The sequence below is a fragment of the Ailuropoda melanoleuca genome, chromosome 1 (genome assembly GCF_002007445.2).
Source record: "Ailuropoda melanoleuca isolate Jingjing chromosome 1, ASM200744v2, whole genome shotgun sequence".
Classification (NCBI taxonomy): domain Eukaryota; kingdom Metazoa; phylum Chordata; class Mammalia; order Carnivora; family Ursidae; genus Ailuropoda; species Ailuropoda melanoleuca.
In genome coordinates this window covers 155655065-155668262 of record NC_048218.1, presented here as the reverse complement: position 1 = coordinate 155668262, position 13198 = coordinate 155655065, and the positions used below count along the sequence as shown (strand labels likewise).

The 13198-nt window shown below is 37.5% G+C and overlaps 1 protein-coding gene across 1 annotated transcript in view; it reads right to left on the bottom strand.

Moving 5' to 3' along the window:
- Positions 1-3480: 3480 nt before the first annotated feature.
- TSPAN13 (tetraspanin 13) overlaps positions 3481-13198 on the bottom strand; it is a 30985-nt gene continuing 21267 nt past the window's right edge. The window contains exons 2-6 of the mRNA XM_002917402.4: positions 12289-12456; positions 11541-11621; positions 10786-10899; positions 9384-9497; positions 3481-4558 (exon numbers count right to left, since the gene is read on the bottom strand). Of these exons, the coding sequence (XP_002917448.1) occupies positions 4484-4558; positions 9384-9497; positions 10786-10899; positions 11541-11621; positions 12289-12456 (552 nt within the window). The 3' untranslated portion in view covers positions 3481-4483. The remainder of the gene's footprint in view (positions 4559-9383; positions 9498-10785; positions 10900-11540; positions 11622-12288; positions 12457-13198) is intronic.

The window sequence follows — 13198 nt, the reverse complement described above, 5'->3', positions numbered from 1 at the left end:
TTGCCAGGTGCACCGTCAGCTTGGGAAGATGAAAAAGCTCGTGGAAATGATGGTTGGGCCACAATGTGAAAGTACTTAATGACACTGAATTACGCACTTAAAGATAGTTAAAATGATACATTGTATGCTATGTGTATTTTACCACACTAAAAAAAAAAAAAAGGATGTTTTATCAGGTCTATCGGAGACCCACAGCATGGGGGGGGAAGGGGAAGTAATTTAGAAAAACCTTGGTAACATAAATCATCTGTGAGTCATTTACACGGATGATCAACGTGCCTGGTTAAACCATCTCCACCTGCTCGAGAACCGCAGTCTTCAGACGATCATCTGCGGCTGTTCAGCTCTGCTTTGGGTTTTTGTGTGTTTCAGGCATTTGGTAATCCTAAGTAGCTTCTAAGGTCCTTAAATTTAGTAGTCAGTCACTGGTGAGCACAGTAGCTGGGCGAGAGTTTAAAAAAAATAGCTCTAAGGCAAGAACAGAACTTCCTTCAGTTACTCACCAAGGAGGCTGAATTCAAAATCCAAGTAAAGTGAGCCTAACTTTTTAAAAAGCCACTTGTCAAGTTGTGGCCTCATAAACTGTAAAAACCAGAAACTGAAAGTAAGCAATGGTGGTTTCACCCTCCAAGTGATACCACAGCCCACTGTGCGCCGTCTAACCTAACTCAGGCAACTCCCTCCTGCCGTCATTTGAAAATGAAGTCCAAAAGCTGATTTTCCAGAGGCAAGTGGATGAAACGTAGCCTGGCATAGGGTAGAAGAGTCTGATTCTCCCCCTTGCCCACTGTCTCAGGATGTATGGCGATGATTACAATTACCCAGTTGTGATCGTGACGAGAACACCTCTGTTCCCTTTTCTCTCTTTCTGGGGGTTCAGTGGAGAAATGGGGTAAAGGGCATTATTGGGTTGTTTCCTTAAAATTGTTTAGAAAACACTGACCAACATCACATACCTTAACTGCATTTGGCATAGCCAGGTGTAAAAATTAACTGCCAGCCCCAAACATAACGAGTGCTTAGCAACTTTATACAAATCCCCTCACATTTCCAGAAACCTGAAAAACTCGCTCGTTAGCTTTATTGTCAATTCAAATAAAACAATTGACGTGTGAATGATATTTGTACAATTGGGATGCCTAAAAGTATTTTTTCTATGAAATACTAATAAAAAAATGGTTCTAATTTGTTTAGTACCAGCAATACAGTGAAATTGTTTCATATATTTACTTGGTGCATTTTCAGAAGGATGAATAAACTTAAACAGGGTTAAACAAATATTTAGAAAAATTGTAGGAGGAGGTTCTTGGCTTCAGGAAACTAGGAACTCAAAGCCCTACTTCTGGATTCTTTTCCCTCTCTGAAAGGTAGTACTCTGAAAGCAGCATATTACTTTAGGTTGAACATGCAGGACTGGTTCTCAGACCAAACTCGTTGTTCCAATCACAGAGTGTCTGAGATGAATTTATGCCACATGAACTCTGATTTTAGAAATTGTAGCCTAATAGTTTTCCTTTGTATTAGCATTTTATTAACTAAAGTTTCACCCTTCACATCAAGACAGACCGGGCAAATGTTCTAAGAAAGATTCCTTTAAATGGAACATGTAAATAAGGAATAAGAGAAATTTAAAAAATGAGTTAGAGCTTCTTTTTTAAGTAAATGCTAAGTGGAGAGAGAGAGAGGAGCCCTTGAGTATACATATGGACCTTTGTTGTAATTCAAGGACAGACCCTGATCTGAACACCTCCTCTGATCCCGTGTATTTATGGGCAACGTTTCTATGCTCGTGGGCAGCGGCCCTTCTGTAATCCTGGGAACAGCCAGACGTCTCTGCCTCATTAGCAGCCACTTGGGATTCAGGAGAGACCCTATTCAGAGGCCTTTCCAGCGGGTTTATAACAAACTGTGCAACGTGAGCTGTACCCCTGCACGCAGACACAAACCGAGATCGCAAGAGGGCTCCCAGGACAATCCGTCACCTTCAGATCTGCCTGAGGGAACAGAAAGCCCAAATTAATCTAACAGGGCTGCTTTTGGTCCTTGAAAATGTATTATTTCTTGAGGAGTGGTTAGTCTTTAGTTACAACCTACTCTTATAATCCTATAGTTAAGTAGCCCTAAAGATTCATGCTTCCCAGGCCCTGATTTATCACTGGGCCGGCCCAAACAAGGCCAATGCAATTAGAGCACAAACCACGGCTATGGAAGAGCTCTTTCCAATACAGTCATTTGGACCAAGGAAAGTATTACATTAAGAGACACCAGAATCTCAAGGGAACTTCAAAATGTAACAAAGCAAACAAGGAAAATACAGAATGCCTTAAAGACAGTATTCAAAAATCTCACTTGCTCCATGTGTCACTTATAATCTCATCTTATGGTGTAAGTAGGAACATTGTTAGTGTTGCCCAGAGCTCAATATGGCATTGAAGGATGGCAGACTATGCCACTCTTTGGCATCAAGATTATTTTGAGCTCATGATTTCTGAAAAAAAGAAAAAGGCAGACACAGGAGTAGCTCTGTAAACAGAGAAGTTAACCCTTCATTAAGGGGAATTTACACTTAGAAAGGAGATCTCTGCATGTAAGAGTGTCTCCTTCTCTGTACCAGGAAGAGAAGGATGACTCTTACTCACAAGAAACTTAGCACTGCAGAAGTCACTGACTTAAATCTGCTAACAAGCCTTCCCTCTGTTTACAGTGCCCTTCCTGGTAACCCTCATAATTGTCCTTTCCTCCATTTCCCACACCCCCAACACACACACCTTTATTCAGTCTTTAGCTTAAGATAGTATCTAATATGGTGTCTTGGGCCATCTTGGGGAATTACTCAGTTTTGGGTAATATCTTACGTATACATAGATAGGCATACATGTTAACAGATATATATGCACGTTAATAAATCTGTTTTTCTCTTATTAATCTGACTTGAATTAGACAGGGTCTAAGACAAGAACTCAGAGGAGTAAAGGGAAAATTACTTTTCCTCCTTTATTGTATCACGGGAATTACACAATTGGGTCTTCCAGAGTTGTGGAGGTGACACAGCCACAGAATGCTCTAAAATTCTACTGATCGTCCATTTGCCCTCTTTCTTGGCCTAAAACCCATCATCACAATTACCAATAAAACACTATATTCTACATAGAATGCAAGACAAGAACTTAATAATTGTCAGTAACATGAAAGAACTTACATATTTTCCCCCAAATAAATACAAATGACTTCTCTTCTGAAAAATAGTTCTCACTATGGAGAAAATATTAAACACTGAAACATTTCAAGAATGAATTCGCAGAGGATGACCAGTAGACATTAGTGCTGGAAGCGCATCTCCGTGGCCGCATTATACACAGCAAGGGCAGCACTCAGCTCTAGGTCAAAGAAAAAGCAATAAAGGAAAAAATTCCACTTCACGTAATCCATTTAGCAATTCTTCCATTACTTTCTATTAATTGAAACATTCATACACAAGGAAAGGTTTCCATTCTTTAATTTTTTAACATAATATACAGAACCACAATACTATTTCAATTTCAAATTATGGGAGCTCACATTCAAATATGCTTGGATTTGACAAGTTGCTGTTACGATACTGAGAAAATTCATGAAAAAGGTATTTAACAATTTGTAAGATAATCAAATATCTTTTTGCTATGTGGGCCAATGCATTAACAGTAACTTGTTTAAAAATGCAGTCTTTTGGACTTCAAATTATTATAAAAGAATATGAATATTATATAGCTATACTTTCTGAATTTCTCAGACCCATTCCATTTCAAAAGCTGAAGGCAAATATTACAGATCAGAACATTCATGAGATCATATCTCCTCTGTACTTACCTATAAAAATAAAAAACTAGACCACACATTCCTAAAGGCATAGCTATTTCTATGCTACATTAGTGTAATCAGAAAGGACTACGAGAACTAAATTATCACTTTTATGTTAACAATTTTCACCACAATACACCTTTCCTAAAAAGACAAAAAAAAAAAAATGCAGGATTTTGGATTTCCCTAACTGAATTTAACATAATACAATCTCATACTTTCTGGCTTTAATAAACTTCAACTCTTTTTTCCAGTAGGAACTATCTACACAGCACAGTGCTACATACAATTAATTATTCCGGTGAGATGTAGATTTAGATTTACAATATGATCAACACAATAGTGCCATACAAAGTTTTCTGCAGGTAAAAATGCTAAGAAAGGCCACAGTGGACAGTGCCAGACACTGTGAATACAGTAGATTACAGGTACCACTGAGGGTCAGAGGAGATCACAAGTTTCTAATTTTTTCAGCAATGGGAAAAGAAAAACATTTAGAGAAACGTAAGAGTAAAAATATATAATTCCACGGTCAATAATAATGTAATTTCTCAGATACTGCTTCCTTAAACAGGCAAATTAGTTGAACTTTAAGTTAGAGAAAGTGAACAAGATCCAAATATGAAAGATGTTCCTTGTTTTCTCATCAAAGGAATGCACTAGGATTAGCACGAGGGTCTTTCTGGTTCCTGTATCTGTAGGTCAGCCAAACACCCAGGATCTGGAATGAAAGAAAAAAAAAGAAGAAGAAAGAGAAAGTAACAGTTGTATCTGTTTCTTCGGTTTATCAATAAATACTTTGGAAACCTCGGAAGTTCTTGGCATTATTTGTCCAAAGAGGAAGAGATTTCTTTTTCCCTTTCAAGTCTTGGAAGTAGCCCAAATTAGAAGCCCTAACTACAAGTAATAGGAACACTGGCCCTCCAGAGATGTCTGCATCATGAGCCCCGGCACCTGAGAACAGGTGACCTTACATGGTAACAGGGACTTGGCAGAAGTGATGGGGTGAAAGCTGCTGAGACAGGGAGATTATGTGCGCGGGCTCGCTGATGTAGTCACAAGGGTCCTTATGAAAGAGAGGCAGGCAACACAAAATCAGAGACATCGAGAAAAGGCGCTGTGATGTCAGAAGCAGCAGGAAGCAGAGTCAGAGAGAAGATGCTGTGTGGCTGCCTTGAAGATGGAGGACAAGGCTGCGAGCCAGAGCGCAGGCAGCCTCTAGAAGCTGCGAAAGGAAGGACACAGCTTCTCCCACAGAGCCTCTGGGAGGAGCCTGCATTTCAGGCTTCTGACCTCTAGCAGTAGGAGATAATATATTTGGGCTGCTTTAGGCAACTCCATTTGTGATTATTTGTTAGAGCAGCAATAGGAGCTTAATACAAGCACTGAATTGTCTGCGTAGCTAAAATATCACATTATCTTGATAATTGAGAAATAAACTGGGTTGAGGAAAAATTCAGCAATAACAAAAACCCCACAATAACAAATTTTCCTAACACATATCTTTAAAAAATATAATTCCTGTCTCTCTCAAGGCACAGGGATCTCTAATTTTAGAAAAGTACTAAGCTATTACTATGTCGTTTCCCACAACAGGTTCACCAAAGCATTAACCAATATAATTTTTTTTTAATTAAGAAATGTGCTCATTCTGTTTCTGCTACCTCAAAGTTGATTTACTTAACAATCAAAAAATTCTTAGACTGAAAAAGGTACAAAATTTTAATGGAACAAAATGAATTTCAAATTATATTTTCCACTTTAGATCTGTGCCAACCTTTCATCTAAATTTTATTTGACTTCATAACTACTCATTAGCCCTTTAAACTGCTTCTAGAGAACTATGACCAATCCAAAATTTTCTCCATTACAACAGTAAGAATCCCTGTGTTACTGTAAAATTCACGACTGGCAGTGATTTCAATTATAACATGTAAGAGGTGATGGAACTGTAATTTGTGAGTTGAATCAAGGAAAGTTAAGTCTAATTTAAGGAAGTGGGAAGTTTGGGTTGCCATATATATAACAGGGGGAAAAGGGAATTTACTTAATAAACACAAGAGGAGTACTTTGTGACAGGCTCTGTTCTTCACACTTCACAAATTCAAACAATCCTCCCAGACACCCTACCTGATGGAATATTATCCTCATTTTACCAGCAAGGGAACTGAGGCAAAGAGGTTAAATGACAGGGTAGCAGTCACACAGGTCATGAGGCCTAGAACCGTGGTTCAAACCTGGAATCCATGCCCTCAATCACATTCGGGGTTGTATGGGAAATCTGATGTACCAAAGGCCATTCTCAGGCTAACATTCTACCTACCGTCTCAGTCAGGCTGGTTTTTACAGTGTGGAAATACTTACACACCTGTTGTGGACAGCAACTCCTCTGACACCCCCCAACCTGCCCAAGCATCATTTCCTTTCCCCTGTCTCAGAAACACTGACACATAGGGAGAGAGCTTTGGGTGAGAATTTTTGAGGTTTTAAATAGTTTGGTTACCAGCCTTGGATATAGGCCGATAGTGTAAGTTACAGGGAAAACAAAGCAAATGGGTACATTAGACACTCATAATTGGAAGCCACATTTTCCCAAAAGTTCATACCTCCGTTTCAGTGGTAAATGACAAAATGGGAGGATCTTTTCCTTTGCCCCATTGTTGAACCATGATCTCATCCCTCCCTCCCTGGGAGAGTCTGGAAGGGACACCACACCCGAAATGCAAAAAGATCAAAGTTAGATAACTAATGGATTTTAAGTTTACAAAGCTGCTTAAAATGATTTAAAGATTCTCAAGGGTAATTTTGACTAGAACTGATCATGAACTCCACTGACCCTAGAACCTAGGCCTAGTACGCAGGACACTAAATTATATAGCTCATTACATAGAAATATGTGCCTACACATTATTTTTATGTTTATTTATTAAATATAGAAAGGCAGGAGGTAATATGCCAAAATATGAACATTGATTATTTGCCATTTTAGTTAGTAAATACATGTAATTTTTCACGTTCGAAGTTTTCTGTATTTTCTAAAGTTTCTACAAAGAACAAGTGCTAATTTTAACATGTTAAAAGTTAACATGTCTCAGCTATTTTTCAGATTCTAAATCAAAGTTTCTTTTGTGGTTTAAATTTATTTTCGGCTATTGTAAATAGCTCAAAATCAAGTCTGTCTCACCAATGAAAGGAAATCATTAGTTAGCTTCATTCCTTTGATTCTGTAAAATATTGAATAAAAAATTAAAAAGTTAGTATACCTATAAAATAATCACTATCCAGAAAATATCAGGTTGGATAAATTATTATTAAAATCTCTAGACAGGTTTCAAAGGATATGGTATATAAAATATTAAAATATAGAGCAGGATTCCATGAAAGAACACCAAGTCTTCTTAGCTCTTAAGATACCTAAGACTCATGATTTTATATTCTTTGTTTTTAAAGATTTTATTTATTAGAGAGAAAGAGAAAGAGAGAGAGTGCATGAGTGGGGGAGGGCAGAGGGAGAGAATCTTCAAGCAAACTCCTCACTAAGCGCAGAGCCAGACATGGGGCTCGATCCCACGACCCATGAGATCACAACCTAAGCTCCAACCAAGAGTCAGACGTTCAACTGACTGAACCACCCAGGAGTGTCCCCATGAGTTTATATTCTCAAAAGAATTAATACTTTAAAAAAACAGTAGGGGGAGGGATGAATAGGCAGAACAGAGAAGATTTTTAGGGCAGTGAAAATATTCTATATTATATTTTAATGATGGATACATATACACATGTCCAAATCCATAAAATGTACAAAAGTAAATCCTAATGTAAACTGCGGACCTTGAGTGATTATGATATGTCAATGGAGGTTCATCAGTTGTAAAAAACATCCCACTCTGGTGAGTAATGGTGATAATGGGGGAAACTATGCCTACGTAAGGACAAAGGATATATGGGAAATCTCTGTACCTTTCTTTCAATTTTGCTATGGACCAAAAACTGCTCTTAAAAAAGAAAAGTCCTTAAAAAAAAAAAAATAAAAGCCATAACTGAAGGTAATGTAACCTGATGAGAAGAAAATGGAGCTGCTCAAAAGAATTAAATTCTCAAAATAAATTCAAAATATAAAAAGGAAACCATGTGGCAAAAATCTGACTAATGGGCTATATGGAGATTGCTCATCCTGGTTTTTCTCCTATCTATATTTTTAAGTTTTCATGGAAAAAATCTTACTTTTAAAAGGAAACAAAGGAATAATGCACAGAATTGTTTTTAAACAGTGCATCAATTTTCTTGAATCAATGTCACAACCAACCCACAAGTAAGACAGCTCTTTCATGAGAAAGAGTGAAGTGAAAAAAAATGCTCAGAATAGGAAAAGATGTCAGGGGAGACTTCTTTTAAAAAATGAATATTAACCTTGGTCTTTATCTCCATTTTTTTAATAACAGCCAGGTGTAAATTTTTCATTCTCAAGAAAAGGAAACTGAATAGAATAAAAAATATATCCACATACACACATATATATAATGTGCTATATATTGACCCTCCATCATATACATATAGTGTATGCATTATATACACAAATGCAGTATATGCATTATATATACAATATTAAATTTAATTTTCTCCTGTTAATCTGTCTCTTGTCAGTCTGACTCTTAGTCTAGCTAAAGGAACTTGAAGGGCAGAGAAAACTGTCCCTTCCCACCCACTCTAATTTAACAAGCTCATTATCAAAGAACAAAAGCTGGCCAAAGGTTTGTGTTATAAACAATGAACATTCTTTTCTATTCATTTTATATACTCATATGATTATCTCCATGAAGTAAAGTGCTGTAAGTAGAATGTATGAATTAAAAAAAAATTAATTTAGATACATATTGTCAACTCAGCCATATCAAAAAATGTCCACAGATATTGAGAGTTTAATAAAGACACTGCAAAAGGAATCAGCATTCCTCCAAAATTATCCAACAATACGAGTATGGTTTTACTTACAGACACATATATTATACATAAGTGTATTAATCAATATGATAAATATTGATTGGTAAATTAATAAGAAATTAATAATAGTGTTTACCTGTAGGTTTTGGAAGGCTAGAAATAATGGGGGATGGGCTTGGAGGCAATTTTTCAAAGCATATCTTCATATGTATGTATATGTGTGTGTTATATACTATACATATTAAACAGTGTGAATACCCTACCTATGCCAAAATTAAATTTAAAATTATCATTTATCATACAACTCTACAAATAGAAGAGACTCTAGAAATAACCCAGCCTAAACTCATTTCATTTGTTCATTAAATTTTACATAATTTAATAATCAAGCATCTCACTCTGTATAAAATTAATACTAGGTCTGTGAGGTCTTCTGATTTCAAGCCAGAGCTCCTCTGATTACAATACTGGTTCTCAGTGAGGATACTTATAGATACATTCCATAAGTTAGAGGCCATGCTAAGGTAAAATGCCATGCCCTCTTGTCATATAAAACAGAGATCCTTATGACAAAAGTCGAAAGAGAGTGAGTTATTTGTACATACCTCTGTAAAGCTGAAGAAGAGGCCAATGCCACCAACAAATCTCAAAACTTCTCCGGCATATTTTCCTATTATTGGAGCACACAGTGAGCATGGGTGGCTGCTTTTGACACAGCTCTGTATCAATTAAAAAAAAAAAAGAATTTTTATATCAAAGTACAATTATAAAAAGCAGATAAACACTAAACCCTCCTAAAAATGAGTGGATGGAGTATTATACCCAATTTGGGCCTTGGCTGTTTAGTAGTGTCCTAAATTCTTAAATGGCTCCCAAGGATCCCGAGCCCACTATACACACCTTGAGTAATTGCCTCCCCACTTTGAGTGTGGATGGGATTTGTGGATACCATAAACAGTCACTCCCATGCTTACAGTGTGGTTACATAAGACATCATCTTAACAGAATGGAGAGATTAGCATGCTGACTCGGATGCCACCATGTTGTGAGATGGCTGTATAGTTAGAACCTGAGAGCAGCCCCTAGGAACTGAGGAACCCCCAGCAAGAAAATGGGACTTCAGCACTACAACCACCAGAAGCCAAATTTTGCCCACACCCACTGAGCTTGGCAGAACATCCCAGGCCTCAGATGAGACGGCAGCCCTGGCCAACACTTTGATTTCACCCAGGTGAGCTCCTCAGTGGAGGACCCAACTAAGCCATTCTCACACTCCTGATCCACGGAAACTGAGATAATACACGAGTGGCGTTCGTGAGTCACATAGCACTAGAAAACTAATACAAGAGGCCTCATTGAAGGAAAATTCAGCTCAGGGCTTAGAGAGGTGGTAATAGGAGTTTCCCTGGATAAACACACATGAACTTCCTAGCAGAGTCAAGCTCCAAGTCTATCCTCACAGCGGGGTCTGGCCTGGGGCAACGGTATGGCTCTAATTTGTCTATCGCAAGCTCAGCTCCCACAGAAAGAGCACGAAGCTGTAACGGGGAAGAAGGGAGGGAGGAAAGAAGGTTAGTTCCATGGATCCTCCTCTCTGGGGATGTTTTACTGGTTAAAGAGCCCCCCAGTTTAGGATAGACCACTGCCCTCCTACTACCCTGATATGCTTCAAAACCAAGATTCTTCTCCAGCTCTTCTGTACCTCTAAGGCTGATCTGCTCTTATTTTTCTTTCACAACTGTTCTAAGAGGAATTGAATGGGAAGAAATTAGGGGCAAAGAACCACAAGCATCTGGGTCTGGCAGGGCTCTGGGATATTTAGTACCCTCAGGAGTGGATACTTGAGAAGAGACAAATGATACAACACTGTACAGGGAATATAATATGGGTATATGTAAAGCATTTTAAAAATACAATTCAGCATTAGAAATTCCATTTCCTTCATGTTAATCATTATTCATCTGTATGTAATACATCTCCAAAAAATATTTTATACTTTGCACTTACAGCCAGACAGGTGTCATTTGGGTTAAAACTTCGAAACCCACAGCAGTTTAAATTTCTCTGGATATCATTTCGAGCACTTGCTGTATTGTTCCAACCAACTTCCAGAAGCTGGCCCTAGAAAACGCATTTAATATATACATTGAAATGTGTTATCCCTGCACAAAATGTATAAAGCTAGAGCCTGCAACTTTTAATACTGAGTGTACATAAAATAAATATTTTTTGTAAGACAATTAAAAGTTTTCAAAGGGCAATACCTAAATCTGCAACAAAAATTAAAGCACTGCTTCTATCCCAAGAATGAAAAGTCTTAATTTTCATATGCACTTTAAAAGAAACACTTAGTTCAAAAGATTCTTAGACTGAAGCAAGACAAATTTTCCATTGCCCTAAACAGAGATGCATATTGTTTTACAAATTAAGAGTGTAGAAACTGTAATTGCTAGAATGGTATCACAAATGTTTCACTGCATAACGGTGGGAAAAGACTGGGTGACCATCTTTCAGTAGCAGCACTTTTTACCCAGGGAAGGGAAAATTCCACTTCAAGGATGGGAAAAATAGCAACACCTGATGGCGCTTCCGGGGTCCAGTCAGCCCCACTAATGCAATCAGGAACAAAATATTTTAGCTGCCTACAGTGAAATGCCATTCTGAGCAAAGAGCAGTAATCTTATATTCCAATCATTTCTCCCCCTTTTTTCCTACACATACTATGAGGTGTAATAAAGTAAAAGAAAAAAGTCTTTGCTTACCTGTTGCTCCTGGTTCAGGGCTAAGCAAGCACATGATACAGAAAACTGAACAATAAATACAAGTAAGAGAATGATCATGTACTGAGAATTCAAGTTAAGGTATTTCTCGATACTCTTAAAATAACATAAAATAGAGGTATTGACAACTTCAGAATGTACTAGAAGGAATTCAACCAGAAAACAGAATGGCCTAGAGAAAGTTTACAAAGAATATATACAATTTTTATTTTTATTAATGCACTGTAGATATTTCATAAAAAATACTAATATTTAACTAAAAGCTGATCTATTAGATTTTCATTTAGATTAAAATAAAAACTCTTGCATATATAAAACAAGAAATAAGTACAGATAAATGTATTTAAGGTTTCTTAGCATTAAAATCTAAAAAACAATCACTGAAATGCTCAACTACATATTAACCTTTGGGAAGGGGTCTAGAGGTCACTGAATCAGTTCAATGTAACTGAATTTGCAAGATATAAATAGGACTGTAATTTGTAGAATACATTCTTCATGATGTGAAAAGGAGAAAGTGGGAACATACAAATATACAATAATTTTACCCTAAGAAACATGCCTAATGTTGGTGGAACAAATACACATAGGGAGGGCATGCTAGGAGTTGCCCCCTGGTAATTCATTTCCTAATGATAATTTCCAATCAGTTGTAGTTATCAAAACAGTAATCAATAAAGGTAAGAGCAAACTCAATTGGGGTAAAAATTCTGCTTTTAAAAAAGGATACAAAAAAAAGCAACACCTGATGGTGTTTTACGGCTCCAATCAGCCCTACCAATGCAATCAGGAACAGGAAGATGCCCACTGCAATGACCACACCGACCACCCGGAGGCTGGAAATCAGCCCGAAACCAATGCCCCACGCAGCGATTCCAATGAGCAACAGACTAACCAACTGCAAAAACAACCAAAAGGGCCAGGGATGGGGCAGGGGGGCAGCGGGAAGAGAGGGGGGAAGGAATACATCAATTTATATAATAATGTCAAGAACAGTTTTCAGTATCTTACAAATGACTGCTCAAACTCAATACTAGTATATACACAAGATCTTAGGAGATAGTAATGTTTTAACAAATCAAATTCATCCTCAGGTATGCTTTAAAAAAGCCCTAATAATAATCTATGAAATTATTATGAAGCCTCCGAGGTCATCTGGTTTACCAAGCCTAAATGATTTCTACCTAAAATTTTGAAATCATGGCATGTGTGAGACTCCTAGATGCCAGTACATCTCAGTCCAACGTATTGATTTCTTCATGTGGAAATCACTTTTCCATGTTTCCTTTAAAGCCAGTTGGACTGTAATCTCTGTGATGCCTTCCTCATCCTCTATAAACTGTTCTTGGAAGATGGTTCTACTGTTCCCCTCATCACATCCTCATTCTGTTGCCAAGCCTGTCTCTCCTAGGACACTGGGAGCACCTAGAGAGGGAAGGCCCATCTTCTCATCTGTCTATATCCCCAGAGCCTATCACAGAACTCAGGTCTTGCGAACAATCAAAAATTTCTCAAAGAATTATTGAAAAAAATTGCTCTAGATGCCATCATGTATCCTATTAGAATTCAGAGAGAAAGGTCATTAAAACTCCTAGGACAAAAACAACGCAGGAGACTTTAGCTATTTTAAGTGAAGTGGT